Here is a 12,420-nt window from a genome sequence, read left to right as displayed (position 1 = left end):
ACCGCGAACAATACCGCAGTAAAACCGTGGCAAACCGCATGCGGTTTTCGGGTGCGGTTTGCCGCGTTTTTTTACCGCGGGTGCGGTAATCTTTCAATGGCTGCAGAATTTTCTTGAGAAAATTCCATTTTCCAGTGCGCACATAGCCTAATAGTATCAAAAAGGATTTATCACTACGATGTAGACTGCGACGCCGGATGTGCGTCACTTTCGATTTGACCCCACCGACATCGCAGCTGCGATGTTGTAGTGTGCAAAGCCCGCCTAATAAGTGGGGTCTTCCTGGGTACCCTACCATACAGTCCCTTTTCATTCAGACGCCGACGGATAGTACGGGGTGACACTGTTGTACCCTCGGACTGCAGGGCAGCTTGAACTTGTTTGGATGTTAGTCGAGGTTCTTTATCCACCATCCGCACAATCTTGCGTTGAAATCTCTCGTCAATTTTTCTTTTCCTTCCACATCTAGGGAGGTTAGCCACAGTGCCATGGGCTTTACACTTCTTGATGACACTGCGCACTGTAGATACAGGAACTTTCAGGTGTTTGGAGATGGACTTGTAGCCTTGAGATTGCTCATGCTTCCTCACAATCTGGATTCTCAAGTCCTCAGACAGTTCTTTGGTCTTCTTTCTTTTCTCCATGCTCAATGTGGTGCACACAAGGACACAGGACAGAGGTTGAGTCAACTTTAATCCATGTCAACTGGCTGCAAGTGTGATTTATTATTGCCAACACCTGTTAGGTGCCACAGGTAAGTTACAGGGGCTGTTATTACACAAATTACAGAAGCAGCACAGGATTTTTCATGCAGTGCCAATACTTTTCTCCATCTCCTTTTTTAGGTTTGGTGTGGAATTATATCAAATATGGCTTTGACAATTTTTTTAATTTTTTTTTCATTGAAGACAAATTAAATGAAGATAATAATACCAAAGAATTTGTGATTGCAATCCTTCTCAAGAAGAAACTGAGTATTATCTGACAGAATTGCAGGGGTGCCAATACTTTTGGCCAGCACTGGATATACTCTGGAGACCTATACGTTGTTTGCTACTTATAGAATGGAAAAGAACTTCCGGTAAACTGTTCCAGTCATTTCAAGTGGTGACTTTTTAGAATAAGCTGCTGTGTGTGTACACTATTTTGGTTCTTTATAGGTCTTGTTTCCTGCATTTTTCACCGGCTTTCCCATCAGAATGCTCTTCTTTCTAGTTGTCTCTGAGCTAGTGGGTGGAGGCTAGCTGTTATGGTGTTTCCCATACATTGTATACAGAGAGATATGAGGGATTCCTGCTTTGCGGACTCTCTCTGGCACATGTTCAGAAGCAGCAGAATGGAGGACATTATACAGTACTGAGCAGTGAAGATGTGAATCCAGCTCTGAGGTGGCATAAAACACTTTCTATAAAACAGGTGCTGCATATCTCTCACGCGCTCTCTCCTTTTTTCCTCTCTTTTTTCCTCCACCCTACTGTCACGATTCCTCTGTGCAGAGCATCTTTCTCACTAGGAGATGTTCTGCTGCGCTTTTCTGGACTACTGAGCTGGCAGTGTCACGATTCCTCTGTGTAGAGCATTTTGCACATTAGGAGATGCTCTGCTGTGTTTCCCTGTGCTTCTGGCTGGCAGGTTGACTGACAGCGCTGGCTTCGATGCTGGTTCTGGGAGGTGTTGATTACTCAGCTGTTCCATCTTCCTGGTAATTGCTCTGCTTCTTTACTGAGCATGGTCTCCCAGAACCTCGCCAGTCGTACTTTCTGGTTCTTTAGTAGTGCTGTTGGCCTGTGTTCATGCCTGTGCTCTGATCTTTGTTTCCTGATCTCGGACTGTTGTTTGATTCCTCTCTGCCCACTCCCTGTTCCCGTTGTGACCTCCTGGCTTTTGACCTTGGACTGTTACTTGACCACATCTCAGTTTTTTCTCCCTGAATCTATTACGTGCCTTCCCAGAATTCTGACCCTCGGATTGTGACCCGACTACACCTTTGTGTACTCCCTGCGTCCATATGTGTCCTCCTGTTACCAGACCCCAGTTTTCCTGACAACTCTCCCTGTAAGTCATGAGTCCCCAATTCCAGTCCTCAATGGCCGCCAACAGTGCATGTTTTCAGGATTTCCTTAGTATTGCACATGTGATGATTTTAATCACTTGCACAGTTGATGATTCCAACACCCATGCAATGCTAAGGAAATCCTGAAAACATGCACTGTTGGTGGCCCTCGAGGACTGGAGTTGGGGAACCCTGCTGTAAGTAGTAACTAGCATCACATCTACACAGAATTTCACTGGCAGGTTATAATCTGAACCTTTCAGTAAATTGGATCTTATAGATACTGTATCTCTGAGTCAACGATGAGCTCATGAGGCGAGTGGGAAGAGAGGTGGCTCACAAGTGGAGAAAGAAGCAAAATTATATGTTGCAATGTTATATATACACTGTGTATATGTATGTATGTGTGTGTACATATTTTATATTATATATATATATATTACACACACACCAAAAGTTTGGACACACCTTCTCATCTCTAGAACAACTGTTAAGAGGAGACTTTGTGCAGCAGCCTTCATGGTAAAATAGCTGCTAGGAAACCCCTGCTAAGGACAGGCAACAAGCAGAAGAGACTTGTTTGGGCTAAAGAACACAAGGACTGGACATTAGACCAGTGGAAATCTGTGCTTTGGTCTGAGGAGTCCAAATTTGAGATCTTTGGATCCAACCACCGTGTCTTTGTAGAAAAGGTGAACGGATGGACTCTACATGGCTGGTTCCCACCGTGAAGCATGGAGGAGGAGGTGTGATGGGGCGGCTTTGCTGGTGACACTGTTGGGGATTTATTAAAAAAATTAAGGCATACTGAACCAGCATGGCTACCACAGCATCTTGCAGCGGCGTGCTATTCCATCTGGTTTGCGTTTAGTTGGACCATCATTTATTTTCAACAGGACAATGACCCCAAACACCCCTCCAGGCTGTTTAAGGGCTATTTGACTAAGAAGGAGAGTGATGGGGTGCTACGCTAGATGACCTGGCCTACACAGCCACCAGACCTGAACCCAATCGAGATGGTTTGGGGTGAGCTGGACCTCAGAGTGAAGGCAAAAGGGCCAACAAGTGCTAAGCATCTCTGGGAACTCCTTCAAGACTGTTGGAAAACCATTTCCGGTGACTACCTCTTGAATCTCATCAAGAGAATGCCAAGAGTGTGCAAAGCAGTAATCAAAGCAAAAGGTGGCTACTGTGAAGAACCTAGAATATAAGACATATTTTCAGTTGTTTCACACTTTTTTGTTAAGTATTTCATTCCACATGTGATAATTCATAGTTTTGATGCCTTCAAAGTGAATCTACAATTTTCAGAGTCATGAAAATAAAGAAAACTCTTTGAATGAGGTGTGTCCAAACTTTTGGTCTGTACTGTATATGTATGTTTTATTGGTTTATGCAAAGTCTGTTGAAGTGGCAGCGATTATTTAAAATCCATATATTAGTACCCTAAATACAGTTGTATTATCAACTTTCTGATCCATTGCAGGATGGTTCATTATGTAAACCCCAGCGTACCAGGTGCTGGAGCTGCTGTACCTGCGCATGGTAACCTGATCGAACACATTTGTTTCTGGACAGACAGTAAGTCTCCTTTAGTACAAAGCTCCCATTGTCTATTCCCAAGCCTTGCAATGCTACATGGGTGTACACAGGCTATCCGTATCAATTTGGCACCTTGCAGACTCCGTATTGTTCTAAGAAACACAGACCAGTAACGTTACAATCAGTGTGAGAACGACCTGCAGTCTGTATATATCACACAAGTCATCCTGAGGAATCTGTACAAAATGTAAATATCTGTTTACACTAAATGACCTCTCAATATTTATTGATTGACACTCATTTAAAAGCCTGTTTACACCAGCAGATGGTGCTAAACTGTACACACTGATTGTGCACTGCACAAAGGCTGCCATTGTTCTCGGCAGCACAAATCCTGTTGTGCTGCCAAAGGCGATGATTTTTAATGGAAACCTGTCGGGTGCAATATGGACCCAGAATCACCAGCAGTTCTGGGTGCATATTGCTAATCCCTGCCTATTTGTCTCTGTATCTAGTAGCATAGATGGAGAGTGAAGAAGAATGTAAAGTGCCATGGAATAAATGGCGCTATAATAATAAATAATAATAATAAATAATAATAATCTATAGAAAAAGTATTTCTAAAGCTCCTTTATTATATGCTAATGAGTCTAGTCACAAGAGCATTAGTTCCCTTGGCTAGTCGGGCCCCTTAGCATGTAAGCATGCCCCTAATAAATGTGCAGCGTCAGAGGCATGGTTGCTCTCACCTCTGCTGAAACCACTGGTTTTAGGCTCAGTGCACATGATCAGAACGTCCCTAGACTTCCAGTAATGCGCACTACACCAGTGTGAAGCCGGGACACGTACACCTGGATTCATACTATGCATAATCAAGAGTTCGGGACTTCTGATAATGCGCACGGAGCTGAAATCCAACATCAGGCGCGGTGACAGCAGAGAGGGCAGAGCGACCATCCTCTGCTGCATTCATTAGCATGTTAGCACACTCCTGTGGGTGTGTTTACATGCTAAGGGGACCGACTAGCCAAGAGAAGTAACGCCCTTGTGACTAGTCCTCAGACTCATTAGCATATCATAAAGGATGTTTAAGGGATATTTATAAAACATATTTCTAATCTTTGCTAGTGTATACAGAGTCAGTTGGGCAGGGATTAACAATATGCACCCAGAATTGCTCGTTGTTCTACTTTCACACATCCGGCTGTAGCAGTGCGCTCTGCTGAAAAAACAAAACAGTTTTTGTTTTTTTTTTGCCTCCGGTTTAGTTTTTTCCAGCATTGGCGCCGCATTGAGCCGCATGGGCTTGCGTTCCATCCGGGTTTTGCCGGATGCGACAGATTTAGCCGATGCGGCGGCCGGATGGAACGTTCCCTGACATGTTTTTTGCTCCGGCAAAAAAACCGCATCGCGCCGCATCCAGCCGCTGCAGCACATTTTTCAATGCATGCCTATGGACGCCGGATGCGGCGCAATGTGGCAAAAACCGCATCCAGCCGCCGCATGCGGTTTCTTCCACTGCGCATGCTCAATAGCGTGCCGCAACCGGAAAAAAACGGACGGGCCGCATGTAAAAACGTATGCAAAGGATGCAGTGTTTTCGCCGCATCCGTTGCATAGGTTTCACAGCCGGATTGAGCTGCACTGCTCAAACCGGAGGTGTGAAAGTAGCCTAAGCAAGCTTGAGAAACATTTTCATCCGGCAAATGAGCATCTTACTTGTTCACCGGGTGAGCGGTAGCCTGTTTACACTGCAAGATTTGAGATATGCACCTTAATCCCTGCAAGTCAAAGATCCTGTATCGATAATCAGTTAACCTATTTACATACAGTTAGGTCCAGAAATCTTTGGCCAGTGACACAATTTTCGCGAGTTGGGCTCTGCATGCCACCACATTGGATTTGAAATGAAACCTCTACAACAGAATTCAAGTGCAGATTGTAACGTTTAATTTGAAGGTTTGAACAAAAATATCTGATAGAAATTGTAGGAATTGTACGCATTTCTTTACAAACACTCCACATTTTAGGAGGTCAAAAGTAATTGGACAAATAAACCAAACCCAAACAAAATATTTTTATTTTCAATATTTTGTTGCGAATCCTTTGGAGGCAATCACTGCCTTAAGTCTGGAACCCATGGACATCACCAAACGCTGGGTTTCCTCCTTCTTAATGCTTTGCCATGCCTTTACAGCCGCAGCCTTCAGGTCTAGCTTGTTTGTGGGTCTTTCCGTCTTAAGTCTGGATTTGAGCAAGTGAAATGCATGCTCAATTGGGTTAAGATCTGGTGATTGACTTGGCCATTGCAGAATGTTCCACTTTTTTGCACTCATGAACTCCTGGGTAGCTTTGGCTGTATGCTTGGGGTCATTGTCCATCTGTACTATGAAGCGCCGTCCGATCAACTTTGCGGCATTTGGCTGAATCTGGGCTGAAAGTATATCCCGGTACACTTCAGAATTCATCCGGCTACTCTTGTCTGCTGTTATGTCATCAATAAACACAAGTGACCCAGTGCCATTGAAAGCCATGCATGCCCATGCCATCACGTTGCCTCCACCATGTTTTACAGAGGATGTGGTGTGCCTTGGATCATGTGCCGTTCCCTTTCTTCTCCAAACTTTTTTCTTCCCATCATTCTGGTACAGGTTGATCTTTGTCTCATCTGTCCATAGAATACTTTTCCAGAACTGAGCTGGCTTCATGAGGTGTTTTTCAGCAAATTTAACTCTGGCCTGTCTATTTTTGGAATTGATGAATGGTTTGCATCTAGATGTGAACCCTTTGTATTTACTTTCATGGAGTCTTCTCTTTACTGTTGACTTAGAGACAGATACACCTACTTCACTGAGAGTGTTCTGGACTTCAGTTGATGTTGTGAACGGGTTCTTCTTCACCAAAGAAGGTATGCGGCGATCATCCACCACTGTTGTCATCCGTGGACGCCCAGGCCGTTTTGAGTTCCCAAGCTCACCAGTCAATTCCTTTTTTCTCAGAATGTACCCGACTGTTGATTTTGCTACTCCAAGCATGTCTGCTATCTCTCTGATGGATTTTTTCTTTTTTTTCAGCCTCAGGATGTTCTGCTTCACCTCAATTGAGAGTTCCTTAGACCGCATGTTGTCTGGTCACAGCAACAGCTTCCAAATGCAAAACCACACACCTGTAATCAACCCCAGACCTTTTAACTACTTCATTGATTACAGGTTAACGAGGCAGACGCCTTCAGAGTTAATTGCAGCCCTTAGAGTCCCTTGTCCAATTACTTTTGGTCCCTTGAAAAAGAGGAGGCTATGCATTACAGAGCTATGATTCCTAAACCCTTTCTCCGATTTGGATGTGAAAACTCTCATATTGCAGCTGGGAGTGTGCACTTTCAGCCCATATTATATATATAATTGTATTTCTGAACATGTTTTTGTAAACAGCTAAAATAACAAAACTTGTGTCACTGTCCAAATATTTCTGGACCTAACTGTATCAGTCTTTGCAACATCCAATTTGCACTTTTCACCCCTACAAAATCAACATTAAGTGAATATTTTCCTTATCTTTTTATTTTTTTTTGCTGCATACTTTAACACTTTAAAGGACATTACAAGGTCTAATCAGCCAGATCAGCATGCGCAAGGAAGGACTAGGGCAGCAATCAGTCGATAAATAAGCAAATCTCTTTCTCACCAAATATATTGTTCATCTACTCGTGTAAACAGGGAATGTGCAAACATTACATACATTGCAGTAACAATGATTAATTCCATGGTTTGCATCCGGAACAGTAAAGGTCCAGTCACACTAAACAACTTACCAGCGATCCCAACAACGATAGGGATCGCTGGTAAGTTGCTAGGAGGTTGCTGGTGAGATGTCACATTGCGACGCTCCAGCGATCCCACCAGCAACCTGACCTGGCAGGGATCGCTGGAGCGTCGCTACACAAGTTGCTGGTGAGGTCACCAGCAACCAGTGACCAGCCCCCAGCGCCACGTGGAAGATGCTGCGCTTGGTAACTAAGGTAAATATCGGGTAACCAACCCGATATTTACCTTGGTTACCACCGCACGGAGCTACACGTGCAGAGAGCAGGGAGCAGCGCACACTGAGCGCTGGCTCCCTGCTCTCCTAGCTACAGCACACATCGGGTTAATTACCCGATGTGTGCTGCAGCTACATGTGCACAGAGCAGGGAGCAGCGCACAATGCTTAGCGCTGGCTCCTTGCTCTCCTAGTTACAGCACACATCGGGTTAATTAACCCGATGTGTGCTGCAGCTACATGTGCACAGAGCAGGAGCCGGCACTGACAGTGAGAGCGGAGGAGGCTGGTAACAAAGGTAAATATCGGGTAACCAAGGACAGGGCTTCTTGGTTACCCGATGTTTACATTGGTTACCAGCCTCCTCAGAAGCCGGCTCCTGCTGCCTGCACATTTAGTTGTTGCTGTCTCGCTGTCACACACAGCGATCTGTGCTTCACAGCGGGACAGCAACAACTAAAAAATGGCCCAGGACATTCAGCAACAACCAACGACCTCACAGCAGGGGCCGGGTTGTTGCTGGATGTCACACACAGCAACATCGCTAGCAACGTCACAAAAGTTGTTCGTTAGCAGCGATGTTGCTAGCGATGTTGCTTAGTGTGACGGGGCCTTAAGAAGCATCGACTTTTCAGTGCCACAATGTTTGTGCAACCTTAGCACTAAATAGCAATGTTTCAGCAATTATCTGGATATTATTATGTCCTTAGTGTGACCATCAAAAAAGTCCGTGGAGCCTCTGTTAGGAGTCTCGACACAGAAACCAGCCAGATATCCCTCCGGGAAGGACCTAGCCATGGAGTGGCTCTTTTTAGGAGACCACCATAACCACCATATTAAGTGGCCCTTTAAGTCAATATCCAACTTTTTGACAAGTTTAAAGATATCCCGGAGGGATATCTGGCTAGTTTCTGTGTTGAGACTCCTAACAGAGGCTCCACAGACTTTTTTGATTGGCATATTTCCCAGGGGGCAATGCACCTAGGATTTCACTGTATTGAGCGCCCTCGCTGGCTGCCGGCAGTGTTTTCTCTGGCTGGTCTCCCCGAGATCAGTGATTGTTTTGTCCTGTTGGTCTACTAGGCATTGCTCCCACCTGGCCAGAATCCTACTCCACACTGATGCACTGATGAGGGGCAATACCCCGAAACAGCTGTCTGTGGATGGATACCTGGCCTTGGTATTTCCCTTGTCATATCTTTAAACTTGTCAAAAAGTTGGATATTGACTTAAAGGGCCACTTAATATGGTGGTTATGGTGGTCTCTTAAAAAGAGCCACTCCTTGGCTATGTCCTTCCCGGAGGGATATCTGGCTGGTTTCTGTGTCAAGACTCCTAACAGAGGCTCCACAGACTTTTTTTGATTTGCATATTTCCCAGGGGGCAATGCACCTACACCTAGGATTTCACTGTATTGAGTGCCCTCGTTGGCTGCCGGCAGTGTTTTCTCTAGCTGGTCTCCCCGAGATCAGTGATTTGTTTTGTCTTAGTGTGACCATGACATATGCTTCAATGGTCACTGTTAGTTCAACAAACTTTATATAAATCAATAGAACAAGAAAATATAAGAAACTACCATGTTTCCCTGAAAATAAGCCCTCGGTGGGGTTCAATAATGAAGTGTCCATGCAGCTAAAAAAGTTAAAGATACTGCAGGACACTTCATTAAAGAAAGAGGATACCCCCAAATGAGAAGACAGACCATGCAATCGTACTCACTAGACCCCAAAAGGGACACTGTAGAAAGCGAGGACCTGCAGTGGAATGCATCAAGGACCTGCGGTGGAACACATCAAGGACCTGCGGTGGAACGCATCAAGGACCTGCGGTGGAACGCATTAAGGACCTGCGGTGGAACGCATCAAGGACCTGCGGTAGAAAGCACACACCCATCCGGTGATACTCTACTGCTTCGGAGACTCGGGACGCAGTTGAGCGACAGGACTTGTGATGGAACGGCAGTTCTCGATGCGTTCCACCGCAGGTCTTCACGTTCTACAGTGTCCGAGGTCCCCCTGCCAGCTGGAAGCAGTACACTATCACTGGATGTTTGTGTGTGTGATGTCACTGCGATCTGGTGTGTGTGTGTGTGTGTGTGTGTGTGTGTGTACCGGCCGGAAGCAGGGGAGGACTGCTGTGGAGCACACAAAGACCTGCTGGGAGTGTGACGCCCTGGCCTATCAGGTCGTCACAGGCTATTGTGCAATCTGCCCTTCTGTGCAATATCCACCTCCTCCTTGGTTATGGGTCCCTAACCAATGGTGTTGCCAAAACCAGCTAATCAAAATCCTAGGAACACTCTGCACCACACCCACCAGACACACCAGTGGACAGCCTGAGTGGAATAGGGTTGGTTAAGGGGAGGTCAGGAGTGTCAGGAGTGGGTCAGTGTAGTGTTGGACGTGAAGGAGAGAGGAGGTCAGGAGCGGGGCTCCTTGGAAGTGCTAGGTAGCAGACATTTGTCTGGGCCTGGTAGGAGCTGGACCTCTGGTCATAGGGGATCGTGAAAAAGGGCACAGTATTGTCGTGGAGGACAGCCGGCGTCCTTGTACCATTACCATCACCGGGCTGGGACCAGGGCACAACGGGGTGCATGGACCCTACGTCAGGGAGTAGCTTCAGGCAACCTGACAATTCACCCGACAAGAATGGAGCCTTCAAGATCCGCTCTCCACCCGCTCGAAAATCGGGGAACTAGCGCAATGAGGGGGCTAGGACTCTCCACTAAAACGGTCCAGGAAATCCCAAGCGTGAACCCTTAGAGCAAGCTCCCTCAGTTAGCCACACTGGGGAGCGGGACCCGGCTAGTTTCAAGCTGTAGGGGCCAACTAAGAAGAGAACAAGGTGCCAAGGTCACAGATCATCAGGCAACACCAGCAGAAACGGAACCCAAACGTGCTCCCCTCAGCGGCTGCGGTGTCCAGAACTTTGGTTTACTAAGTTGTCTGTGTCAGCGTTATTGGACTGAGTACGCAAGTCACCCTTACCTCCCCAACGGCACATCCCTGTCACCATCACCGAGTCCCGGGGCATTCCCCCCCCCCTACCCATGGAGGGGTTAAACACCTGGCTGCCCATTCCATCGTCACCGGGTACTCCCCAGCTGCAGCGGTGGTACTCCACCTTACCACACACCACGGGTGGCGTCACGAACTGTAAATACACCATCCCCTGTAAATATCCCCTAAATTCGAGTGGCCGCACGACCCCCAGATACAGACGCCCCTCGAGCCACCGCGGATCCGGATCCGAGCAGCCTGGCTGCTGACGCGGGGGCGGCACAGGAGCACCCGCTGTGGAGCACAGTAGGACCTGGGAACGATGCAAATGTCCGGGGTCTGGTAAGTATGATTCTCCTGGGGGGTGGGGGCTGCTTTTTTGGGGGGTAAACTTACCCCCAATCCGTGCTTCCCCAAAAATAAGCCCTACCTCAAAAACAAGCCCTAGCGCATTGTTTCAGGGCAGAAATAATATGAGTGTCTTATTTTCGGGGGAAACACGGTATGTAAACTATCTTATCAGACAAATTGCTCCTTTAAACACTTATGAGCCACTTCTCCCCACCTTTCCTCCTGAATTCATCATTCACTGCTAAAATCAGCTATTTCCGGCCATACACATCAGGTGACTGTTGGCCAAACCATTGTTTGACCGGCAACTATCTCGGCTCCCCTGCAAATGGGAAAACAAGTCAAGCCTTTGTATGGCTTTGTGGATGGAAAGATAAAAAGTTATGACTCTCCCTGAAAAATGGGAGGAAAAGACGAAAACGCAAAAACTAAACTTTGGCTGTGGCCGGAAGGGGTTTGCACTCCATTTACTAGAGAGACAGTCTGCAATCTGCAGTACCGCCGCAGATATTGTAATATTTTTTCTGCAATTTCTTGGTAGGGAATATATTTGCGGTGTCCTAGGTATGTAACCACCTTAGATGCCACCATATGATTCAGTAGTTTTTGATATATTAGATGCAAGATAATATGGCAGTAGTAGACTTTTGCTCTATTTTTTCATCTCTTGTATATGATTTGTGAGTAATTGGCGGCTGCTGTTGCAGAGTGACTAAGTATTGCACCATCGCTGTGTGACACATGTACTCACACGCAGAGGAAAAAGGAAAACCAAATAGTATCCTGGAATTACTCTACAAGTCTGACTGGTTCACGTCTCACCTCCTCCATTAGTGGGATCATTAGGATGAACACTAAGAATAATTGCACTTATCCAGCTCCGATCATTGCCTACTTACAGACTCATCGCTGCCCCCTGAAAGAGGGCGAAACGTCCAGGACACAGACACGTCGTCACCCAGCGCTACATAAGAGCTGAACGTACACTTCAGCCGGGGATCTGTTCCATTCCGAACCTGGAGCTCCTTTGAAGTATATACTTCCATGGATGAGACTGAAGGGAAAGGAGAAATTATACATGTGAATTACAAGACCAAACAACACCTGACCCTCCAAACCCAGGCAAAAATATGCGTCCCTGCCTGACCCCACATTAGCATTAGGCGCGACTGTTCAGACATTTTAAGACCCTGGCACAGATATAAGGAGTCTATATACTTTGGAGGTCTTGGGTCTTTATTACTTAGAGGTCTGGTTTGGCTTCTTCCTTTAGGGGTTCTGGTCTGAGGTTCATGTGACGCCCTGACAAAATCAGGGTGTCACAGATGACTGCACCCCTCTTCCAGGTGCAGGATTCCCTCCTCCTTGGCCCTCCATCACAACCCCACATCCAGGTACATAACACCAGCCAGCAAAGCCTAATCACCTCCCATGACA

The 12,420-nt window shown here is 46.4% G+C and overlaps 2 protein-coding genes across 7 annotated transcripts in view; one reads left to right on the top strand and one right to left on the bottom strand.

The window, feature by feature from the left end:
• CD3E (CD3 epsilon subunit of T-cell receptor complex) overlaps positions 1 to 12,420 on the top strand; it is a 200,916-nt gene that overhangs the window by 147,968 nt on the left and 40,528 nt on the right. For 3 of the 6 annotated variants that reach the window (XM_075328764.1, XM_075328765.1, XM_075328763.1), the window contains one exon: positions 3,540 to 3,634. The exons of 2 other annotated variants lie outside the window; for them this stretch is intronic. In XM_075328764.1, the coding sequence (XP_075184879.1) occupies positions 3,541 to 3,634 (94 nt within the window). In that variant the 5' untranslated portion in view covers position 3,540. Of the gene's footprint in view, positions 1 to 3,539; positions 3,635 to 12,420 lie in introns of those variants that run through there. One more of the 6 variants, XM_075328767.1, reaches the window with a different exon arrangement.
• The window catches only part of MPZL2 (myelin protein zero like 2), a 53,887-nt gene that overhangs the window by 19,801 nt on the left and 21,666 nt on the right, over positions 1 to 12,420 (bottom strand). The window contains exon 2 of the mRNA XM_075328761.1: positions 11,883 to 12,037. Coding sequence (XP_075184876.1) covers positions 11,883 to 12,037 — 155 coding nt within the window. The remainder of the gene's footprint in view (positions 1 to 11,882; positions 12,038 to 12,420) is intronic.

This window comes from Anomaloglossus baeobatrachus, chromosome 11, assembly GCF_048569485.1.
Source record: "Anomaloglossus baeobatrachus isolate aAnoBae1 chromosome 11, aAnoBae1.hap1, whole genome shotgun sequence".
In the NCBI taxonomy this organism is placed as follows: domain Eukaryota; kingdom Metazoa; phylum Chordata; class Amphibia; order Anura; family Aromobatidae; genus Anomaloglossus; species Anomaloglossus baeobatrachus.
This window is presented reverse-complemented; position numbering and strand designations above follow the sequence as displayed.